This window comes from Scatophagus argus, chromosome 17 (assembly GCF_020382885.2).
Source record: "Scatophagus argus isolate fScaArg1 chromosome 17, fScaArg1.pri, whole genome shotgun sequence".
NCBI classification, from domain to species: Eukaryota; Metazoa; Chordata; class Actinopteri; family Scatophagidae; genus Scatophagus; species Scatophagus argus.
The window spans coordinates 14,331,959-14,353,402 of NC_058509.1; the positions used below are offsets into that span (position 1 = coordinate 14,331,959).

Consider the following 21,444-nt stretch of genomic DNA (forward strand, 5'->3'; position numbering starts at 1 on the left):
GCTCGCTGGGTCGTTGGGCCTCTCTGGCGGGCTGCAGCCAGTCTGCAGCTCGAGATAAAGTTCAGGCCTAAAGGAAAGAAGGCAGACCACATCCACCCTCTCTCTACTTAATCCGCCCTCTCTCCCCCCTCTCATTCCCTCCCTTGTTCCCTCTCTCCATCTCACTATCTTTCCCCTTGCTCACCACCTCTCAGACCCGTGTCCTTCAGTACGCCACACTCTCTCTCATTGTTTTTTTTCCCCCACTCTACTGCTGCTCCTTCCTTCTGTCACGTCTTTCTACATTTTATTTTTATTTCTCTTTCCATCTACCCTGCCAAACTAATTTTATATCAGCATATCTCTCTGTCTCCTTCTATTGCTACTGCATCTGTCTCTATCTCACTTTCTCTTTCTCTTTTCGCCCGGTGGTGGTTTCATGTTGTTCTGATTTCCTGCGACGGAGGATCACCGTTTCCCCGACCAGTTACTCTTTTTTAATTTGGTGTGAATCAGTGATTAACTCATGTAAAGGCTTCCCCCTCATGCTTTAGTTTTTTCCCTTGTATTTCCATCGTGTTTCCATCGCTTTGTGTTGTAATCTTGTGTGTTTGTAAAGATCTTGATCTGGCTAGCGCGTGCATCTTGTTTGGAAGTGACTGAACAAAAGACTTATTTTTCGCACCAGGGGTTTGCAGGATTAATAACAATGACGTAACGTACGGCTATGTAAGATAGCTGTAAGATGATGATGGTGAAGTAATGTAAACTTTCCCAAAATCACAAGTCACCTCATTCATACATTTAGGTTACATGTAAACCCACAACTAACAGAGTCACTTTTCACATTCCCGTGCCTTTCTAGTAGGAGGAGGGCCAATTCAACGCTGATTTTGAATCTTTTCAAACCATGCAATTCTCTCAGTCTTGATCACTGTGCTATTTTGTTTTTCAGCCAGTATTTTCTTTTTCTCTTTGCCCCAGTATCAACCATACACACAAAATATAACGTCAAGAAGAAAGTTGTTGAAAGAAGAATTTCCTCCTGTTTCCTTTTAACCAGCTAATGTACTACTCACTCACTGCGTAACATTTCCTGGGAAAATGTAAACACAGGCTCTTCCAGTCGTGTCGTTTTTTGTAATCTGACTCAGTGACAGGCATTGAGAATACATAGAAATAGCTGGTAATCTCACTGATGGTCTTGTTTTCTCATGTGCAGTATATGATGTATTGTAGAGGAATAAGTTTCAATTTGACACCAGTTAAAAACTACTTGAAGTACATTTGCCACCTACAAAAGAACCAACATTTTACAGCTGATCACACTGATCATACACTCTAAATCGAAAGAAAACTAAAAAAAAAAAAAAACAGCTAATGTGATGAAAATGATCAACAAAAGGGGTGATTTTTAGTTCTTTTACACTAAATCCTTCCATTTAGCTTGATGATTTGGCACAAACATGATGTAGAGATGTTAGAATAAATGTTTGGTTGTGCTTTTGGTGTTCTAATTTGGTGTTCTATTTCTAAACTGAACTTTAGGTGCATTGCACTTGGATGAGCTTATATATTTCTCACTTTTAGGATCTGAGTTGTTTAGTGTCTTGAATGTTGTGAAATAATATAGTTCCTCCCCAATGGAAAACGGTAGCTCATTTCTTTGCACATTAAAGGGACTGTTTTTCCCAAAATCAAAAATACATATTTTTATACAAAAATATTTGAACTAAGTATTTCCAAAACTTGGCAACTCACACCAAAACAATATAGATGGATAAATAGCACCACTCCTTAATAATGACCTTTGTTTTCATGGCTGACCCAACAACACGCAATGTTGGACTTAAAGAGGAAATTAAGGAAGTGAATTTACATTTTTGTGAACTATTTTATATTACAATTCTGTTTTACACCTGTCAGAATTAGACTTTTTTTTAGAATATCCCAAGCTGAAAGCATTGAATGGCTTTGAAGATCACAGAGGAACATTTTAGTTATCACAGGCATTTAGAAATTCATTTACTGCATTGATAATTACACAATGGGCACTGCTTCTGCCTATTAAGGAAAGTACACCTTTTTCTAAAGCATGCTTTTAGTGTTTAGATTGATTTTCTACCTTTCAGACTGCCATTATGTCTTATTTATTCACCACAATTAAAATCAACTCTCAGAGACTTGAGGTACACATTAAGCTTGCTTTATTTTGTTTTTTTGTCTAGGTCATGCAAGAACAAATCTGAGATCTGAGAGCTATATGTCAAACAACTATCATATTACAAAGCAAGACGTAGACACATCATATCACTTTCTCAGTGCCCATGGCTCTGCTCTTGCTTGACTTCCTGACAACGCATCTTTTGAATGCAAAGCTTGTAGGCTTCCATCATTCAATCATCAGATGTCAAGGCTCAGTTAATTGCACCTCAAATGAGGAATTTGTCTCATCTCTTCACCACTCAAGAATTCTATCAAAAACGCCATTTTAATGTTCAGTGTGTATACATTTCGAATTTCAGAGAATGTGAAATGCCGATATCTGCCTTGCAAATAGTCATCAGGAATCTTAATTATTTGCTGCAAGAAAGTGATTTAACTTCAAGGACTTCAGATTTTCAGTTGCTTTAAGTACACAGCTTTTATTGCTGATTTAAATGACATTAACACTTCTCTCTGACTTCCTGATGAACTCAGCTCTCAGGCTATTGGCAGCCTGTAGTTGGACTGAATCTCAGATGCCAAGACACCTCTAGCCTTACTTAAAATATATAACTTTTCCAAAAGTTACGTGTTTAAGGTTGATCTCCTCTACTCTTGCATCCTGTTCCATTATACTGGAGAGAATAGTGCATTATCCAGTTTGAGTTGGGGCAGTCGTGGATCAGCGGTTAGGGTGTCGGACCCGTAACCGGTGGATCGCTGGTTCGATTCCCCGTCCCGGTGTCCATGGCTGAGGTACCCTTGAGCAAGGTACCTAACCCCCACTGCTCCCCGGGCGCTGCACGTGGTCGCCCACTGCCCCGGGTTTGCTGTGTGTGTGTGCACGTCACTTGGGTGGGTTAAATGCAGAGAACAAATTTCGTTGGAGTGAGTTCCCTCCAATGACAAAATATGTCACTTTACTTTAATCTAAAATAAGTCCATACCTGGGATATAATGTCAGATCTTGTGGAATTGTTTGATTTGTGAACCAAATTTATTGTGTCTCATTGTGTCTGTGTGAGAAAGATTGTCCTCTGCCACTGTCATTAACATTTGCATTTCAATAGTCCTTGCTTGATTGAACACCAACAGCAGCATAAGTGGTTTGGCAGAGCAATTTCCTATTTGCTTCAAAACAAGCATCCATACTTGTTGATGTTTCTCTTCATCAGAAACAAGACTTGTTGCCTATTGCTTTCATTTTGTTGTTTGCTGGAAAATATTACATCTATATTTCGGCTTCCATATCTTATCTTTCCTTTATGTCTGCTCTCTCATTCCATTTTGCATATTTGATGCTCAGTGTTTTCATCATCTTGTTCCTTCTTTTATAAGCACAGTAGGGGTGGCAAAGTCCATCTATCGGTCTGTCCATCACTTTGGTTCAGACTGAAATTAGCTTAGCTACTTAATGGACTGACATGGAAGACATTTTGCATAAATATTAATGGTCTCCACAGGATGGATTTTAATGACCTTGGCGATCCCCTGACCTATCCTCTATCACCACCAGCAGGTCAGTGTTTTCGATTATCCAATGAGCTATCTTGTTGTATTCACACTAAATATGTTGAAAATATATTTAGTTATATTTATCTATGTTTGGAGATATATTCTAAGGACTGTGGTGATCCATGCCTTTTTTCTAATGCTAAATGAGGTTCTCTTCATCATTTTTTATTTGTCTAACACTTAAATTATGACCAAATAACTGCCAAACTACCAACATTCCCATTGGCCTCAGCTGTGCCTTGTCTTTAGTCCTGAATAGCAAATCTTAGCATGCTAACACTCCACCAAGACTCTGAACAGGACAAATATTTGACCGGCTTAACATCAGCATGTCAGCATTGTCACTGTGAGTAGCACGCCTATTGCATTTAGTTCAAAGCACTGCTGTGCATGAGTAGACTCCTTCTCTTGTTTACCACAGCATTAGCTTTTCTTCCCTTTACATCTTTTTCACTTGTTTTTTATATCAATGTGGTTTGAGCTGTTTGAAATGAGTGTGACAGAAACTGGTGTCAGCTTTCACAAAAAAGTGAAAGGAAATGGTGCAAGTGGTGCCAGGCCCCAGCCAACACCAGGGCAGATTTCTTGCTTAGGGGAGGGTTGAGTGCGTGGGTGATATCAGTCTTGCTGTCTTTTTGTTATTGTTTGTCTACTTATGCAGTGCTTTGATGGCTGTGTCTCATTCAAGCATTATTTTATGAGATAATTTTAAGTGACCATTCATTTTTTTTCTGTGACTCCAGTGTCACTGACCTTCGTCTAGAGGTCACCTTTTATGCAAATAAACATCTTTTTCCCCTCCATTTTACTTACTTTTTCTCTTCTCTACTGCTCTCTCTGTCAAAGCGTGAGGCGAGAAGAAGAAGAAGAAGTGAAGCAGACAAGAAATATATCCCGATGAAAGACAGGTCTGGATAAATAAAGAAGAGGTATTCTCAACCCTACCGGAAAGGGAAGGCTGTTGGAAGATGAAGGTTTCTTTTTTTTCCCTTCAGGCAGCTGTCAGATTTTGAAAGGACGATCAACAGGGAAGAAATGAGGTGAAAACAGGGGAAAGTTGAGGTGAGCGGTAGACAGAGACCAAGTCAGGTAAAGGAGATGGGGATGGATCCAGCATGGCATGTATATAAGTAGAGGCACTGAGTCTTGATCCAAGATCCAAGACCTCAAAATATAGGCAAACGAATGTCACCCAAATTCTATATATGACTCAAGACATATACATTTGTAGCAGATTTTGCCTTGTTTAGGGAGAAACCACATAACCCCACAATGCTTTTCAAGAGCTTAGTGAAAATGTTAATTAAGTAGTTTTGAAAAGGTGTCTTAAACCCAACGGCTATTTTCTGAACTCACAGAGGTGCACAAAATCCTTTGGTAGAAGTGAAAACATGAAAACCAAAATAACAGGTTTTTCACCTGACAGCTGTAATATGTCAAATTTGTTATGTCTTAATGGGCTCTCATTTACATCACACTGTCAGGACTCTTAAGTGGATTTACTTTAGTCCCAGCTAAGCTCAAAATTGAAACCTTGAATATGGGAATGAAATTCGGGCATTGATCTGACTTGATTTGACTAATACCTTTAGATGAGCATGAAAGCTCTTACTAAAATGAAAGCTTTTTTTCTACAACTTTCTCTGACAGCGTTTTCTGCAAATTGTCTGCAGTCTGGCTGTTCTGGCTTTAGAAAGAAAGAAAGTAATGTTTCTGTTTTCCAAATTCCAGTCTGTATTCAGTAATGCAATATTTATTATTGGTAGGGGGGTATATAAAATTTAGCGACCTCACTTTTAATAGCATTGCAACAACAAGATTTTTTTTTAATCTGCTTTTTGTTTTTTGTTTTTTTTACCTAAACAGTAAGTCTGACAACACTGGAACTGTTGGAGATTTTTTTGAAAAATCTTTAAGCTTTCAAGTAGGCCATTTGTGTTTTTAATAAGACTGTTGGCAGTCGTTCTTATTTGTGCAAAACTGTCTGTGAATGAGAATGCATTTGGCAAACCTAATATTGCAGACTGTAGTTTGGCAAATCCACTTAGTATGGGATTATTTTTTTCTAACAAATACAGTGTAGTCTCTGGTTTATTCCAGGATTTTCTCACGATTTCTTCCTCTGTGGCATTCAACAGAAAGCTGAGAATGTGCAGTCATTGCCAATACTGCTGTATACTGCAAATAAATTTATTTCTTGTAAGTTAAGGTACCCTGATTTGGCTATGATTATCTTTTACTTGAATCGTTATACGTTTTGCAGCACTTTCATTTATCCATACTTTTGTGATTCTCCATATGGCCATATTTTGACTGTACCATGAAGTGTCCCCTGTAATAACTGTGGTGTTAATGTTAGTTTCTTGCTAAATTACGGTGTGGAGGAGTGTTTTGATACTTTTATGGGCGATGGCCAATCAAGCAAGTGTTTGTTGTGTACTTATCATGGCAAGATTGCATTTTTTTCTCCATTTTTAAGCAAAAGAGCCAAATTACTTTACTTACACATGTAAGTTTGTAAGCAAGGTTCTTCGGTTTTCCTTTTAACACACCTTTTCAAGACAGTAAGCAGTTGCTCTTTACCAGTGCTGTGATTGAACAATTACCATCACAATTTGCTGATAATAGTCAATCTTGTCCAAAACCTCTTCGTTTATTTTGCATCCCACTGTTTTCTGCTTTATATTTAATCTAGAGAGAAGAGGAAGGAACAATCTTCACTTTGAGTTTTTAGTCAGTAGAACTTTCAAATTTGTATTTTTGCTATTATTTTTAAAGCAAATGTAATTGGAGTGTACAAGCTGTTTTCTCATATGTTGTCTGTTTTCTTAAGGAGAGTTTATGCTATTTCAACTTCATGGTCAGATCTATATGCTCCATACTGGAATGCAGATCATGTACTTAATCTCTCATTATTATTATTATTATTATTATTGTTGTGATAGTTAAATAAGTATATATTACATTATTTTGATACTATATGGCATCATGTGTTCTATGACATGACACAGTATCCTGCCTAGAATGTTGTGTATTTACCAGACACAGAGAAAACTCCAATACTGCAGACAGACAGATCTTGTGCCTGGTCAGTAGGTGTGTGTGTGAAAGGTCAGCTCTCCTTTGTGACCCTGTGGGTGGTTCAGCTTCATTGTGGACATGGTCAGCTTTAACCCCTGAATCCCCAGCTGAGGTGTGACACATGTCAAACAGACATTGGCAGAAAGGTCACAAACATACATGCGCTCACATACACGCACGCACACACACACAGATGCAGGTCTGTGGTGAATTCAAGTCCCCTTCAAGGTCTCAGCGTATTTCCTCTTGATGATAGATGCTAGAAGGTACTGGGCATGCTCAGAGCATGAACTTGTGTTTGCCAAATCAATAACTCCCCTGTCCTGTTTCTGAGCCCCACAGGTGTGTTTGAGAGTATGTGTCACTTGAAATGCTTATAAATGCAAGGATTAAATACACACACATACTTGAATATTTGTGACATTTTTCCTGAGGCTATAAGACCCAAATAAACAATAAAACTGGAATCCCTGCAATTAAAGGTCAACTTCAAGGAGTTTTTATTGTCATTACAAACATGTATGTGTACATGGAGCAATGAAACAATGTTACATAAACGGACTGATGAATACAAAAATAAAAAAAACACCCATTTAAACATGAAGTATAAACACAGAGGACACACGAGACGAGGGACAACAGTGCAATAGTAGTGTAGCCAATAAATACAGTATACAATATATGGCAAAAGCCTAGATGAAAGCACTAGCCAGTGTCTTCATTTTGCAGGATTTCCTATCTTTCCATCCTTGTGAGGACACATGATCCACATAAAGATGTGGGCAACACACTAACACAGACACACAGTCTTGACAAAACAGTCAAGAGTTGTAGGCTTGTACCTGCAGCGTCAGCTTTCCCTTCCTCAACTCCTGTCTTCCCCTTGATACTGAGCCCTAAAAACAAGGAGAGGAAATAGAGAGGGAGAGGAGATAATGAAATAAATACCCTGCCTGGCAACACTTCAAAGAGAGAGGAAGAGCCTGATGTGCTCTACTGCGGCTAGAGAGGGAAGAGATGTTACATCGAAAGAGAGAAGATCGAGAGATAACAGCAACCACCGCCTCCACAATCACACACATACACACAAATACATTCACACAGAGAAACGCATTAATAAAGTCTGACTGCTTTTGAACGGCTTAGTTAAGAATCATATTCTCTGTTGTGCATCGTTTTGAAACACTGGTCAGCCTTAGTTATATTACTTAGGTTTTTTATTAGCCTTAACATAAACAATTTATTCCACCACTTTAGCCGTGTATTATGAATGAAAAAGCAGTCAAAGCTGAGCAAACTGTGATTCACGTTTGTTTCTGGTATTGAACAAGCATGGGCTTTCTCTTGCATTATGTTCGTGTCATTACATTTATTATTCATATATTCATGTAATATGGGCACGCAGGCGGATACAGGATATGTCCATTTTAAAATATTCTCCAGTGTCCCCAATGTCCATGAGACCGTAAGAGTGTGTGTGTGTGTGTGTGTGTGAAGAGAGTTGTCTGAAACATTGCCCTCATTCTGCAGTCATGATTTACATCCACATAAGCTTTACATACAAACACGCGAACCTATACACACACACACACACACACAAGCATACACACATACACACATCCTAACATACATGTTGGCATAAACAGGTGTCCTTTATTCAGAGCTATTTCGTTTGGAAAATACCTATCTGATGGATGTTTTTTTTTTTTTCCATCAGTTCACATACCATCATACAGTGCATGCGCGCACACACACACACACACAGACAAATGTATGTGGGCAGTACACATAACCTGTCAAACATGCACAGAGACTCACACAGACACACTATATTTCTCTTTTCCCTCCATTTTTTCCCTTGGACTGTAACATTTCTGTTGACACACACAATATATTCTGCTTTGTCTGGTTTTTATCCCCCATCCTGAGGCCACAATTACATTAAGTACTCTATTGCTTTGTGTGACATATTGTCTTTCTTAATGAATGTCTCTCCACGCAGCCCACTTGCTGCACAATCAATGAGTTTTGGAACTTAAAAGCTTCTTTAATGCCCTCTAGATCCCATTCAGATGACTTGGCTTCTTGTGCAAGGTGGTGTATGGATACTTCAATATTTTAGGCCCTAATCAAATTCAGGATCAGTTTTGCAGCAGGAAAATCAGAGCAGTGATGCACAGCTGTCCCTATTTACATTGGCGGGAATCAATTGCGGCACATATTTTGCCTCAAAAACTAATCATTTGCTTGCAAGATTTCCCTCCAACGCTGTCACAGAGGAAATGAAAATGTAATTTGAGTTGCTTTGCTGCATGTACTTGCTCGATCAATTCATTTCTTATGATTTATTCTGATGACACACACATCGTAGAAGCTTGCTTATTGCACTTCTTTTTTCTTTTTTTTCTGTTCTTTTTTTTCTCTCTGACTGTTTCACTCTCAAGTGAAATTTAAGCACATCTAAATAAATAACAATAAGAGTAAATAAAAGCCCAATTGTAAGATATAAAACAAGAAAACATGTAAGTAAAAGTGAGTTTTAGAAGAGGTTTAATAGAGGACACTGTGTTTGCCCACTTGAGGCAGGGACTTCCATAGCTCAGAGGGCCACAAGCTGCAAAGATCCAGTTGCCTTTGATGACAAGTGAGATTTTGGAACCAGCTGAAGGGCCCTGCCAGAGGACCTCTAGGAGCTATCAGGCTCACTGAATTAGAATCATTAGAATAGAATCATTAGAATATCACAGATAGACAGGAGTGTGGCTAGGAAAGTGTTAAAATATTCTCTGTTTAAATATATTTGTTGAATAGACAATATTAAATAATTACAGTGTGAAACTGTAATTTAAAAGGCTTATGAATGATAACAGTCACACACTGGGAATATAATTGAATCAGCAGTCGTCCTGTTGTTTACTGTACTTCAGCAGCTCTTTTTTCCATCTCCTTAATTTTTCTGTCTTTATTTGGAGTTGCTGTTCACATACGACGCAGCTGGTGAAACCATGGTATGGGGCTAGCAGAGCTCTATGGCTGCTTGTTGTTTTTGGGCTCTGGCTCTGCTGACAGAGCTGTTGAGGTTTCAGTAGTACTGAAGTATCATTATATCAGAATCAGCTTTATTGGCCAAATACATGCACATATAAAAGGAATTTGACACACACAGCACAATTTACACGAAGACAGAAACAGACCTATAGCTGACACCGAAATGTACATTTAAGTTGTAAGTTTAAGTTACATGTAGGTGCTTCATTGCATACAGCTGATGCACTTTTTTTTCACCCCTGCCACTCAGGCAACCTGGGCCACCACCGAGTGTAAGGAAATAAATACTGAATATGTAAAGTGCTATATTATTTCTTATACATGAAGTGAATGATTATGTGCGGTATATGAATGTATGGGCATTTATTGACAATATATTCAGTGTGACGGATTCATTGATGATATGTACATGTTAAGCACGGGGTGAATTTAGAACTGTAAATAGTTATTTGGATAATTGGATGTTTTGGTGTTAGAGGATTTTTGATACTTTATGACTGATTTAAAGATTCATCAGAGGGATGTCCTGTTCATCAAAAGAAATAAATCTTGTGTGTGCTTGTTTGGGCATAAGGAGCTCTATAGCGCCAACCAGAGGGGAGAAGTTGGCACAGGTGGTCTCCAGTGTAGTGCAGTGTAGAAATGGATCAGCAGCTCCTGAAACAGGTTGACTTTCCTGATCTGGTGTAGGAAGTACATCATCTGCTGAGCCGTTTTGATGGTGGAGTTTATGATGGCCCATTTTAGGTACTGGGACATTGTGGATTTCATAAACCTGTAGATTTCCACAGCAGACACTGTCCACTGTCATCTCTGTCACTGCTATGATTTGAATGTGTTCAGCACCAGCTTGTTGTGACTGCATCAGATGGCCAGCTGTTCAAATGACTATCTGTATGCAGACTCATTATCATCATTGATGACCATTGTGTCGTCTTCAAACTTCGGTTCAACAGATGGGTCTCCTGAAGTGCAGAGGGGAGAGAGAGCACACATCCCTGAGAGGCACCAGTCCTGGTTGTCAACACTAGTCTTTTGAAGGGTTTCATGACCACACAGGTCTGAGCAATAGGCCTGTAGTTGTTTAATCCTGTAGTAGAGGGGTTCTTGGCGACAAGGATGATGGTGAAGCATTTGAAGCAGGATGGGGCTTCACACAGCTCCAGTGATCTGGTGAAGATCTGTTTGAATGTGGGGGACAGCTGGTCAGCACAGACTTTCAGACAGGAGGGTGACATGCCATCTGGGCTGAATGCCTCCCTGATCTTCTGTCTGTGAAAGAGCCGATACACATTCTGTTCACAGATCCTGATTGCAGGTGGGAGGGTCAGTGGGGAGGCATAGCAGGGTGGCATTAAGTGCAGTTAGCTGTGTGATATCTGGGTGTGAGCAGGTGAGGGGTGTGAATGTTGACTTATCAAAACTGCAGTAAAACACATTCAGGTCATCAGACAGTCAGTGCCCCGCAGACCTGTCCACACTGATGTAGGATCAGAGAACCTGATTTCTTTGCTTTTCTGATCTCTTATGTCAACATGTTTCTAGCCTTGTTGCATAGATTCTTTAGGCCCTCTCCTTGGCCTGATGAGGCCTTCTGAGCTTTTCTGTGAACCAGAGTTCCTTGTCAATGTTTGCACAGAAAGTTTTTAGCAAACAGACATAAGATCGTATAGACTTTCACAGTTTCAGTAAGTTCACTGAGGTCTGTAGCTGGAGCCTCACAAACAGTCAGTACAGTCAAAGCAGGCCTGTGATTCCAGCTTTGTCTTGTTGGTTCATCTCCCCACAGTCTGCACCACAGCCTTTGCAGACTGATGTTTCTGTCTGTAAGCTGGGAGAAGATGAACAAGACAGTGATCATTTCAGCTCCTATTTCTGACAACCTTTTTGTTATTTGATGTAGTTGGTAATTCCACTTCAACTGACCTTCTCAATTTTTTTTTCTTCCTTTTACATTACACTCTTAAAAGATTATGTAACAACTAACAGAAGAGTTGTTAGAATAACACCAAGTTACCTGTCTGTATTCTGTCTGTCTCTCAGATTCAGTTTTTCCTCTCTCTCACTGTATCTCTCCTACATACAATATATCTGTGTTGTCTTGAGGAAAAAACAGAAAAGGCTGGTGTAAGCTGTTTCGCTGGCAGGGATTCACTGCAGAGGAAAGCTGATCACCTTCTCCCTCAGTCTGTGATTTTCCATTTCACAATGAGACCCAAATTCCCCCCAGGCCTACCACAATGCTACAAGGCCCTATTCCAGTTCTTTATTGGACACCCCCAACCTCTCTTTGACTCTCACATGCACATTTAGATGAGGATTTTTGCAGATGCATACAAGTGTACACATGCCAATGTGTTCTGTGCACAAAGGGATACTCTGCTTTACTTTCATTTCAATGGAATATGACTGTGAGAGCATGCGTGCCACATCATGTTCTGCCCAAACGCTCAACAGATGGTGACATTTAGTTTTTGTTTTTTTTTCCCTCACAATAACAACAAGATTTAGGGTGTGAAGATGCCTCAGAGTGTGTTGGGGTTTGCACGGTCAAGTCTGACACACGCTTCTACATCTGTAAATCCGTATTATGCTAAAACTCTCCAGCAGTTGATTAGAGAAACAAAATTGTTTTTAATTTTGTATTTCTGAATGTATTATTACTGCAAAGATCAGCAGATAAGTTGCAATATGAAAACTGATGCTTTAGTCTTAGTCGTTCGTTAGTTCCCACAGAGTAATTTTAGTTCCTACGTGCCCTTTAATGGTGCACAGGTGTGAGGGTATAGCAGCACAGAGTGACAGGAGAATGCAAAGAAATTAGTAAATTTAGCCTGTTAGCCGCCTGAACTCTTGGACCGTATCGTCAAACCAGCCCCGTGCTAACCAAGCTCACTTGCTATTTGCTACCTTGCATAACTGGCAACTTTTTCGTGCGTAACGTCAGTGCGTCACTCGCGTGCGAGCGCACCTTAAGCGTGCCAAAAAAAGTAGAATAGAACAGAAAAGAAGGCTAGCAGCTAACGCTTACTGTTATTCTTTTCCTCCGTCTAAAGTTGGTAAGCGGCATTAACGTCACCTAAGTAAATTGGAAAATTGTGTTATGGATGGATTTCAAACGTCCTCGGATACAAGAGATGCCAGGCAGTGCAAGAACCAATATCGGATTCTGCACCTTGTAAAACGTCAATGGTGAGTTTGAATATATGTTTATTAATGGGAAATGTTTGATGCCCCACTTCATTTTGGTTCTGGTAACGTTGGCCCAGCACATTTGACCCGCAGCACATGTATTTTGACTCTTCAACCGTTGCAGTCTGGGTACACTAACGTGTTTTTCAAGTAATGCAGTTTGAATATGAAGACTTGTTAGCGTTTTCTGTGAGTCAAGTTTACCTCGGCCTCGACCTTGTGTAACGTTAATGGGCTCTGATATTTTCCTGCGTTTTTGGCCATTTAGATGCCTGGTCCACAGTAAAATATGGCTGGGTCGAATATGCGTTCAGTGCACGTGTCATATGCACGCATCCTATATAAAAAGTGTATAGTTAATATTAAAGGTCTTTATTGTCATATGCATATAACACTCACAGCGATGCAATCATTGGCAAAGGAATAATCAGATCTCAGGTTGCCTCCAACTGTGCTTCTGCAAATGTCTAAAAAATATGTACAAAGGAAAATCAGATAAGTGCAACCAAATCTGATTAGAACTGTGTATACATAATGAAAACAGCTTGTATACCGTGATGTTAAAAGGTATATGTATATGTTGTATAAATCAATATGGTTTGCGTGTGGTGACATTTGGCTTTGACGTTACCAACATGGAGTAGCCATGCTACTTATATTAATTGATATGCAAAACACTGCTGTGCTGCAGCTATATCTGGATGTTAGTACAATAGCCACTGAAACACAAGGGGGGGAAAACCCTGCTAAACAATACCTGCTCTGTTTGCTTGTCCTCTCCAGCAATCGTTTATTCATTCATGTGAAAGTAATGGGTGTCGTTATCAATATGTGCCTGTGAATGCAGCACAGATCAATATTGAAATTCAGGTTTGGAACGTATTGAATAAATGTAACATGCCAGCAAATTGTTTTTTAAAAGCTATGAGACCATCTAATTATTAGCTTAAATGTTTTCCCATTGAGAATATTGAAAAATGCTTTAGCTCTCATTGTAAATGTATCAGCGGTGAGCTTGATAAATGAGGTGTGATTTCTTTAGAGCACTGTGAGACAACATGCCAATGAATTTTTGCCGCAATATCACATTACTAATGGCATTGTCATTTCTTCTGTTTATTTAGTATGGATAATGACACAAACTGCACAGTATAATACAGAGCTGATGTGGAAAATGATATGCACCAAGCTTACAGTTGCTTCTGGGTTTCATAACTCTGCAGAAAATAGCTTTCTGATAGTGTTGGCAGCAGCGGTGGTCATTTCTGTGCTGTTTAATCAGCGCTCAGATTCATAGCTTATACGTCCGTTTCTGTTTTGCTGCTGATAACAGATGCTATGGATCTCATATGGGTGGAAATTGAAGTTCCGAAGTCGGTAATCATGAGTCACTTTTCGCTGACATCATAAAAAAACAAAACATTTTTTCCCTCTCTCTCTCTCTGTCCCTGAACTTCACTGAAGGCCACTTTCTTAAAGACTCTTAAAGATTAAACATTCTTGTTATGTTCAGCCCTGTCCCCTCTTACAGTATTGTTCTCAGTTCCTCTCATCTATTGCTTCATGTTGCTTTGTTTTGTTTCTTACCTCTGTGATTACTTTACCCTGTCTCAGCATCCTGTCTTTCAATTCATGCATTCAAGAGGCAATTAAAGGGAAAAAAAGGTCAGGCTATGTTTAACCTGCTTCTTCTCTCCCGTTAGCATTTCATGAAGAGTAACCTTAGGTGGCATCTGTGCTCTGCTAGACTTGCGTTTTTTTTGTGAGGGTAGTAATTTTTGAATATCACCACTGGATTCAATTTCCAGTTCTACATGTCACAGTTTGTGGTTGCTGTTTCTATAGTGTAATGCTGATTGGTATTTAGGTTTTCTTTTAACATTGGGGGGGTTTGCATAATAATGACATTTTTGTGTGCCTTTTCTGTATCATTTTATTGTGGAAATGTCTGTATTTATGTGAAAAAGAATTAACAAATTTGACAACTCAAAATATAAAGGAGTCGGTATTATTAATGAATTAAAAAACACTGATTAAACACAGAGAATTTGTAGAAAATGAGAGCTGTTAAATCCTGGAAAACAAAAACCTGAAGTTTAAATCTACACAGAGGTCATGCTGGTACAAAAAAAACAAAAACAAACAAACAAACAAAAAAAAACAACAACAAAACACCTTCACCATTCACAGAAAGGATTATTTATACAGGCCCCATATTGAGCAAAACTGTTATTATACTCACAAAACATGAATCTTTACTTGCCATCACATCTCATAACTTACTTGGTTATGAGACTTGAGAGAAAAAAATCAGATGTCCTCTTCCTTTTCCCTTTCTGGCTCCTCCATGGTTACCAACCATACATTGCTGTACCTACAGTACACTGCCATCCCAGACTGCTGTCACACACACACACAAAAACTGTGATCTAATAATCCATAATTAATTTCCTAATCAGATTCATTGCGCACTTTTCATTTAAGCCTTGTTCTTTTATCAGCATACATGTCACGTCAGGCTGACATGAATGTATGAATATGCATGTCTGCGCGTGTGTGTGTGTGTGTGTTGCATGCCATAGCCAAAAGGCAAAATGCCCTTCGCTGTGATTGAGGGGTTTAGTACTGCTGTCTCTTTTCACAGCATGAGATCCTCTCAGCTTGCCTGCCGTTTGTTAATGACTGATAAGGCAAAGTGTGCTGGAGTGAGCTACATAAAAGGACAAACACAATCCAGAATTCTAAAATGTCAGCCAGGCTAAATCAGCTGAACATTGTTTTTTTTTCAAACTGGTTTACAACCAGAAGATCTTATTGAGATAAACGACTTAAAACTAAGCAGACATGGATGTGAGTAAATAAATTAAATTTGCCTTTGAGGAAGGCTGATATTTCTGAGATGGTAAAGCTAAAGATGAGAAGGGGCATAGATGAGGGTTTTATGCTGGAAGGCAGAGAAGAGAAAGTGGAGCGTTTTATGACTTGTTAATCAGTAGCGTGGAGAAACTCCAAACTCTTCATCAGGATCCAGTCTTGAATTTTTGATAATATCGAGTTAGCATTCAAACAGATATGGCATTTGTGCCTGTGTGTTGAATGCACATAAGTGTGTGTGTGTGTGTATTTGTGAGCTTATACAAGGACCACATGCTGATTTCCACTGAGGGCTGCAAATGAGAGAAAAACTCCACATCAATAAATCAGACAATATCATTCTCTCACCACAGTGCACTGAGATATCGCCACTAAGAAGGGAAGATTTGGGTGGAGGCAGAGAGGGCGAGGGAGAAGAAGATAAAAGTGTCATGATTCTCTTTCGCAAAAACCCCACCCCCACGCCCCATCAATGCACTTCCCAAAACAGCAGCACCCTACCCAGGGATATTATTAAATCTGTGGCCCAGAAGCTATTCCACTCTTATTCCTTCAGAATAAGGAGGTTTTCTGGAAGATACTTGTGATTCAACTCCTGAATTCATATTCATCTCACAAATTTTCGCTTAATATGATTTTAATCACAAATATGAATGAAATCCACAATACATGTCTGTCGTGGCATTTCTTTCAGCCAAAAATGTCCAGTGACTCTGTATTATTCTTCAAAATAGTCAGCTGTCTGTTCTTTAAAGCCCATAAAAAAACCAAAATCCTGAATGTTTGTTCAGCCCTAAAACCCCACCGTGTACATGTTTCAGGTCCCACTGAGATGATGAAATCTGATCCGGCAGGTCAGTTTATTTTCTTGTCATATTGATACTGTTACTCTCTCAGATGTTTATATTAAATGTGGCCAGAGTTTCAAATAATGAGGTAAACATATGTAAAGATAATCCTGTGAGTAAAAAGCTCAGGCTTAAAACAGCTCTGGATGATTTTTTTTTCTACTTCTAGCCCGTCGTGGATTTCTTTTTTCGGTCATGTGCTTCAGGCACAGCATGCCTACTGGGTACTGGGGCGCGCCCATTCACTCAGTCTTTCTATTTGTAGTGAGGTGATTTACAGAGGCTCTGACTTGGACTCTGATCTGGTAAACATTTTTTGGGGAAAATATTTTCAGTTTGACTGCAACAATGATACTGCCTTAATGGTCAACATAAACAAGACGAGGGGATCATTTTTGATTCATCACAAGAACCATCCACCAGGGATGAATTATGATTGTCTTCATTAACTTACAAACAAGTATTTGGTGGCTAATGTAAACTTGTGCATTGAATATCAACAGTATGAGTTCGACAGTGCATTTATTTTCTCAGAAGTGTGAGATCCCTGTGTGTGGGTATTTTATAAATCAGTAATTCCGTGTGTCTCTTTGTGGTTTCATGGTACATTACAGTGACAGTTCATTGCTGTTAGAACTGAAGCTGTTTAAGCCTTTTAGTCTCAATACTAAGACTGTGGGGCTTCCAGAGACAGGCATATGGAGAATAATATAATTGGCGATAGTTCCCCTTTTCTTTTACCAACACGCAGAATGTACAGTGTCCTGATGTGTAGGAGTAACAAATACAGACGTTCTTTTATGTCAGAGTCTGTTTGAAATGCAGAACAAATATAGAGCAGAGTAAGGTCATGTTTAATTATGACAGGACTTTGCTTCAAATTCAGTTTGTTTTGTCTTGCAGCAAAGTTTTACAAAGTTTTCTCTGTACATATGGAACCATATGACTTCAGGCACAAAATAAAATTTTGAGCAGAGATTAGAACATGATGCAATCGTAATGCATCATGAATATTTGGTGAAAGAAGTTCTTTTAGGGGACATTGATACTTTCAGTGCTGTGATATTAGTTTACAACTTTCGTGTCCCAGCGCTTTTCCCTTCTACATGAGTTTGACACTGAAGACAAAAAAAGAGCCATGTTGTCATTTCTCTGCATTAAAGAATGAAGATGGAGCCGAGAGGAGAGGGAGATGGAAGAGAGACAGGGAGTGAAGGATATACATATTTTGCCATCCTTGGTGATAACATTAATGTCAAGGTGGAACTGGGAAGGAAGACATCAAAGCTAATGAATATGTATGGGTGCCCACAGTAAAGTGCTGTTTTAGAGTGAAGTGGGACAGAATGGCCTCATGAAGACAGCACTTTAGGGTCTACTCTCGCACAGACTGTGGGTCGATGAATATTCATTGTTCATTGTCCCAAAAACAATTTGCTTAACGCTTTTGATTTCTTTTCATCCGTAAAATGTGCGTAAAGTTTTCCGTATGCATGCTTTGGCCTATAATGGTAATCTGTCTTCACTTTAGTTTGGTCTGTGACGAGGTAAATGGTAATTCTTATACCGTAAATTAAAAAAAAGTGTCTGTCTTTTGAGTATAGATATGCTATCTATATGCATCTCCAAATTTAGCTCAGTTCCAGTGGGAAACCATAAATGCCATTTGTCATTCTCTATACTATAGAGTATTGCATTTCATTCATGCCGAGTTTCTGGCTTTAACAGTGCAGCGACACGTTGTTAGCACAACGTGTGTCATCAGACGTACTGAAGTCTGTATGGTTGTTAAACCACAGTGTAGTTGTTTGAAAGTAGGGAGCGTGTTCAAGTGACAGAGTCGATAACCTCATTGTATGCCACGCAGCAGGATGTCCTTGAGCATATTTCACAACATGCTGCATTAGCCCATCTATGCCATGCATTTGTCAAAGTGTCACAGCCAGCGCTGTTTAAAATCCCTTTATGTCACATGTTCCGCATGAAAAATTGCAGGTCAATCCTGTGGAGGGTAACCAAACAGTGACAGAACAGGGAGGTAAAGGAAAGCAGTAGGAAATATCAGAAACTATACAAAAAAAAAAGAAAGAAAAACAGGTCAAACATAGGATGTTGCTATGGTTACTTGCCTTGCACTATCAGCGTCAAAGTAAACACTGCCTGATGAGTGAAAAGGAGCTACAGTACCATTATACTGTGTGGTCAGCCATGGTCTAATGTACAGTAGTCTCTGTGTGTAGGTGCTCATGTCTCATGTCCTCTCAGCTGGTTTAGCTTTACAAATGTGTCCCCGCGAAGAAAGAAGGAAGAAACCTTTTTGGGAAATATCCGGCTTTGAGCAACCCTTTCCTTAGTTTTCCAACCAAATTAGCAGCACTGACCGTGTGTCTGTAAAGTATTCACTATTATCAGTTTTCAGATCTATTTTACTAATTATTCTGTACAGCAGGGTAAATTAGTGGTTAAAAAGACCTTCTTGTTTCCTTAAGATAACAGTGTCTGCAAAAGAACAGTGTCTATGTTGGAGACTTGAATAACAGTAAACCACGTTATGCATTGTACATCATTTTGAGCATGCATCAGCAGAAGGCATGACCAGATACTTTGCTAGCTAAGGCGGTTGAAATTGAAATTGGTATAATATGCATATCATGTAACTATTATGACTGAAAATCTTACACATGGAATGCAACAATACTATTCACTTTAGGAAACTTGTTCATGTCTAAATGTAATATGTTTTTTTCCCAGTATAATAGGTCGTAGTTTTAAGCACTAACTTGTCACAGAAGTAAAATAAATTGATGCTGCTGTTTGCTGTGGTGATAACTGTACAGATCATTTTTCATTTGTTTCTTGCATCTGTCAGCTTCTTGTTTTTTGGTAGTGTGTAGTAGGCTTTTGAAATTGTGTGAAATGTTTCTTATATTACTGGGTAAGGTTACATCTCTGTTTAAATTACATGCTGCATAGAGGCATTGTTTGAATTTTAGAGCAAAGGGATGTTTTGGAGAAAGCAGTCTGAATATCATGCTATAAGGTTATTGGTAGAGTGGCGCCAACGATTCATGTCTCCCACACATCCTCAAACAGCATTTATACAGAACCACTTCACAAAATCTCAGGTGATGGAGGAGACACACAAGGGCTGTGTGAAATGTAGTGGGTACTGAAGTAGTTTCAAGCAAAATATTAAAACACTATAAGCTGTATATGGGGTTTTGTTTCAGCAGTGTGTGTGTGTGTGTATTGAGTCAAAATCAAGCTGTTGGCAGACCCTCACTGTGCTGGTGATGGTAATAGTTTGCCAGAGCCTTGGGGGAGCTGCTCAGCAGGGGATGGTGTGTGCCTGTGTGTGTCTGTGTGCCTGTGTGTTTGTGTGCACATATCAGCAGGAGAGGGTAGAGCAGACCCCACAGTGTATGTCTCAACAGCCAAGTCATCAACCCTTTTAATCCAGCCCAGCAGGGATGTGTTTGTGTTTTTGACAGTGCAGTGTGTGTGTTTGTATGTTCGAAGAAGAACTTTATGAGAACTGCTGCCATAGACTTGCTTATGTTATATTCTAAGGCAAGTCAAAAATATGTCCAAAAATATGTCTATTCAGACATGATTCTTTGGTCTTCTTTTCTTTTGTCCATGTCATTCTGGCTTTGTCAGGTTGTGTTTGAAATATTGTGTGTCTAATGTAACACCTCCCCTCCCCTCCTCTCTTCTCTCTTCCCCTACAGGACGAATGTCATAGGATGAACACTGCTGGTGGGGTGTGTCTGTATGTGCTGTCCTCTCTCCTGGCTGTGGCTGGGGCCCTGGCTGCTGTGTGTGCCCTCGCTCTAGCTCCTCTCTCTGCCCTGGCTGAGGCTGCCTATGGGGCTCCGGATGGCATCCCCAACACTGGGGCAGAAGGGGCCCCCTCACCCATCTTCTCACCATGCTCCAGCCTTGTAGCCGGGGTGCTCTATGGCTCTTTCTCCCTAAGGGAGCTCTTTCCCTCCAGGGCACCAGGATGTTCCTGGTCCCTGGAAAACCCCGACCCCACCAAATACTCCCTCTACCTCCGCTTCACACGCCACCCTGTCATCTGCCGGATACACTCCCCCATGCTCCTCTCACTTGACCACCACCTGGCCAATCAAAGCTGTCCCCTTCAATTACAGACAGCGTCTGCTAGGGACCAAGAAGTCATCGATCTTTGTGGCCGCCAGTCCAGCTCAGATGCACCATACTCCTTCCTACAGTTTGATAAAAACTTTGTCCAACTATGTCTCACGAGACACCCAGCTGCAGATGAGCCTCAGGTAACTAAGGAATTGCTGGAGCTGAGACTAGTGGAGGTGTTACTCATTAACAACGAGAACTCCAGCCAGTTTACCTGTGGCGTGCTCTGCAGATGGTTTGAGGAGTGTTTACGCACAGGTCACAATGGAAACCAGGAGGTTTCTGACGGAGACGGTTGTGGGATGACCCAGACAGGATGTATCTGTCCGAACCACAACATCATGGCACCACCTATTCCACTGCTCCCGGAGACACCTCACAGTTTCAGCAATGGTTCGGTGGTTCCTGATGATTGCTGTGTCACTGAGCTCCATTCCAATGAAGCAATTGCAGTAGCGCCCAGAGATGTCCGACAAGGTAGGAATATGTTACACGTGAGCACACTATTCTGCACTGGGAATATTATTAATGCCATGTAAATCAA

The 21,444-nt window shown here is 39.9% G+C and overlaps 1 protein-coding gene across 17 annotated transcripts in view; it reads left to right on the top strand.

Annotated features, from left to right (window-relative positions):
* Positions 1-21,444, top strand: part of adgrb2 (adhesion G protein-coupled receptor B2) — a 197,488-nt gene that overhangs the window by 42,127 nt on the left and 133,917 nt on the right. For 13 of the 17 annotated variants that reach the window (XM_046416704.1, XM_046416705.1, XM_046416708.1 and 10 more), the window contains exons 1-2: positions 12,603-13,020; positions 20,474-21,377. In XM_046416704.1, the coding sequence (XP_046272660.1) occupies positions 13,018-13,020; positions 20,474-21,377 (907 nt within the window). In that variant the 5' untranslated portion in view covers positions 12,603-13,017. Of the gene's footprint in view, positions 1-12,602; positions 13,021-20,473; positions 21,378-21,444 lie in introns of those variants that run through there. The other 4 variants (XM_046416717.1, XM_046416718.1, XM_046416721.1 and 1 more) reach the window with 3 other exon arrangements.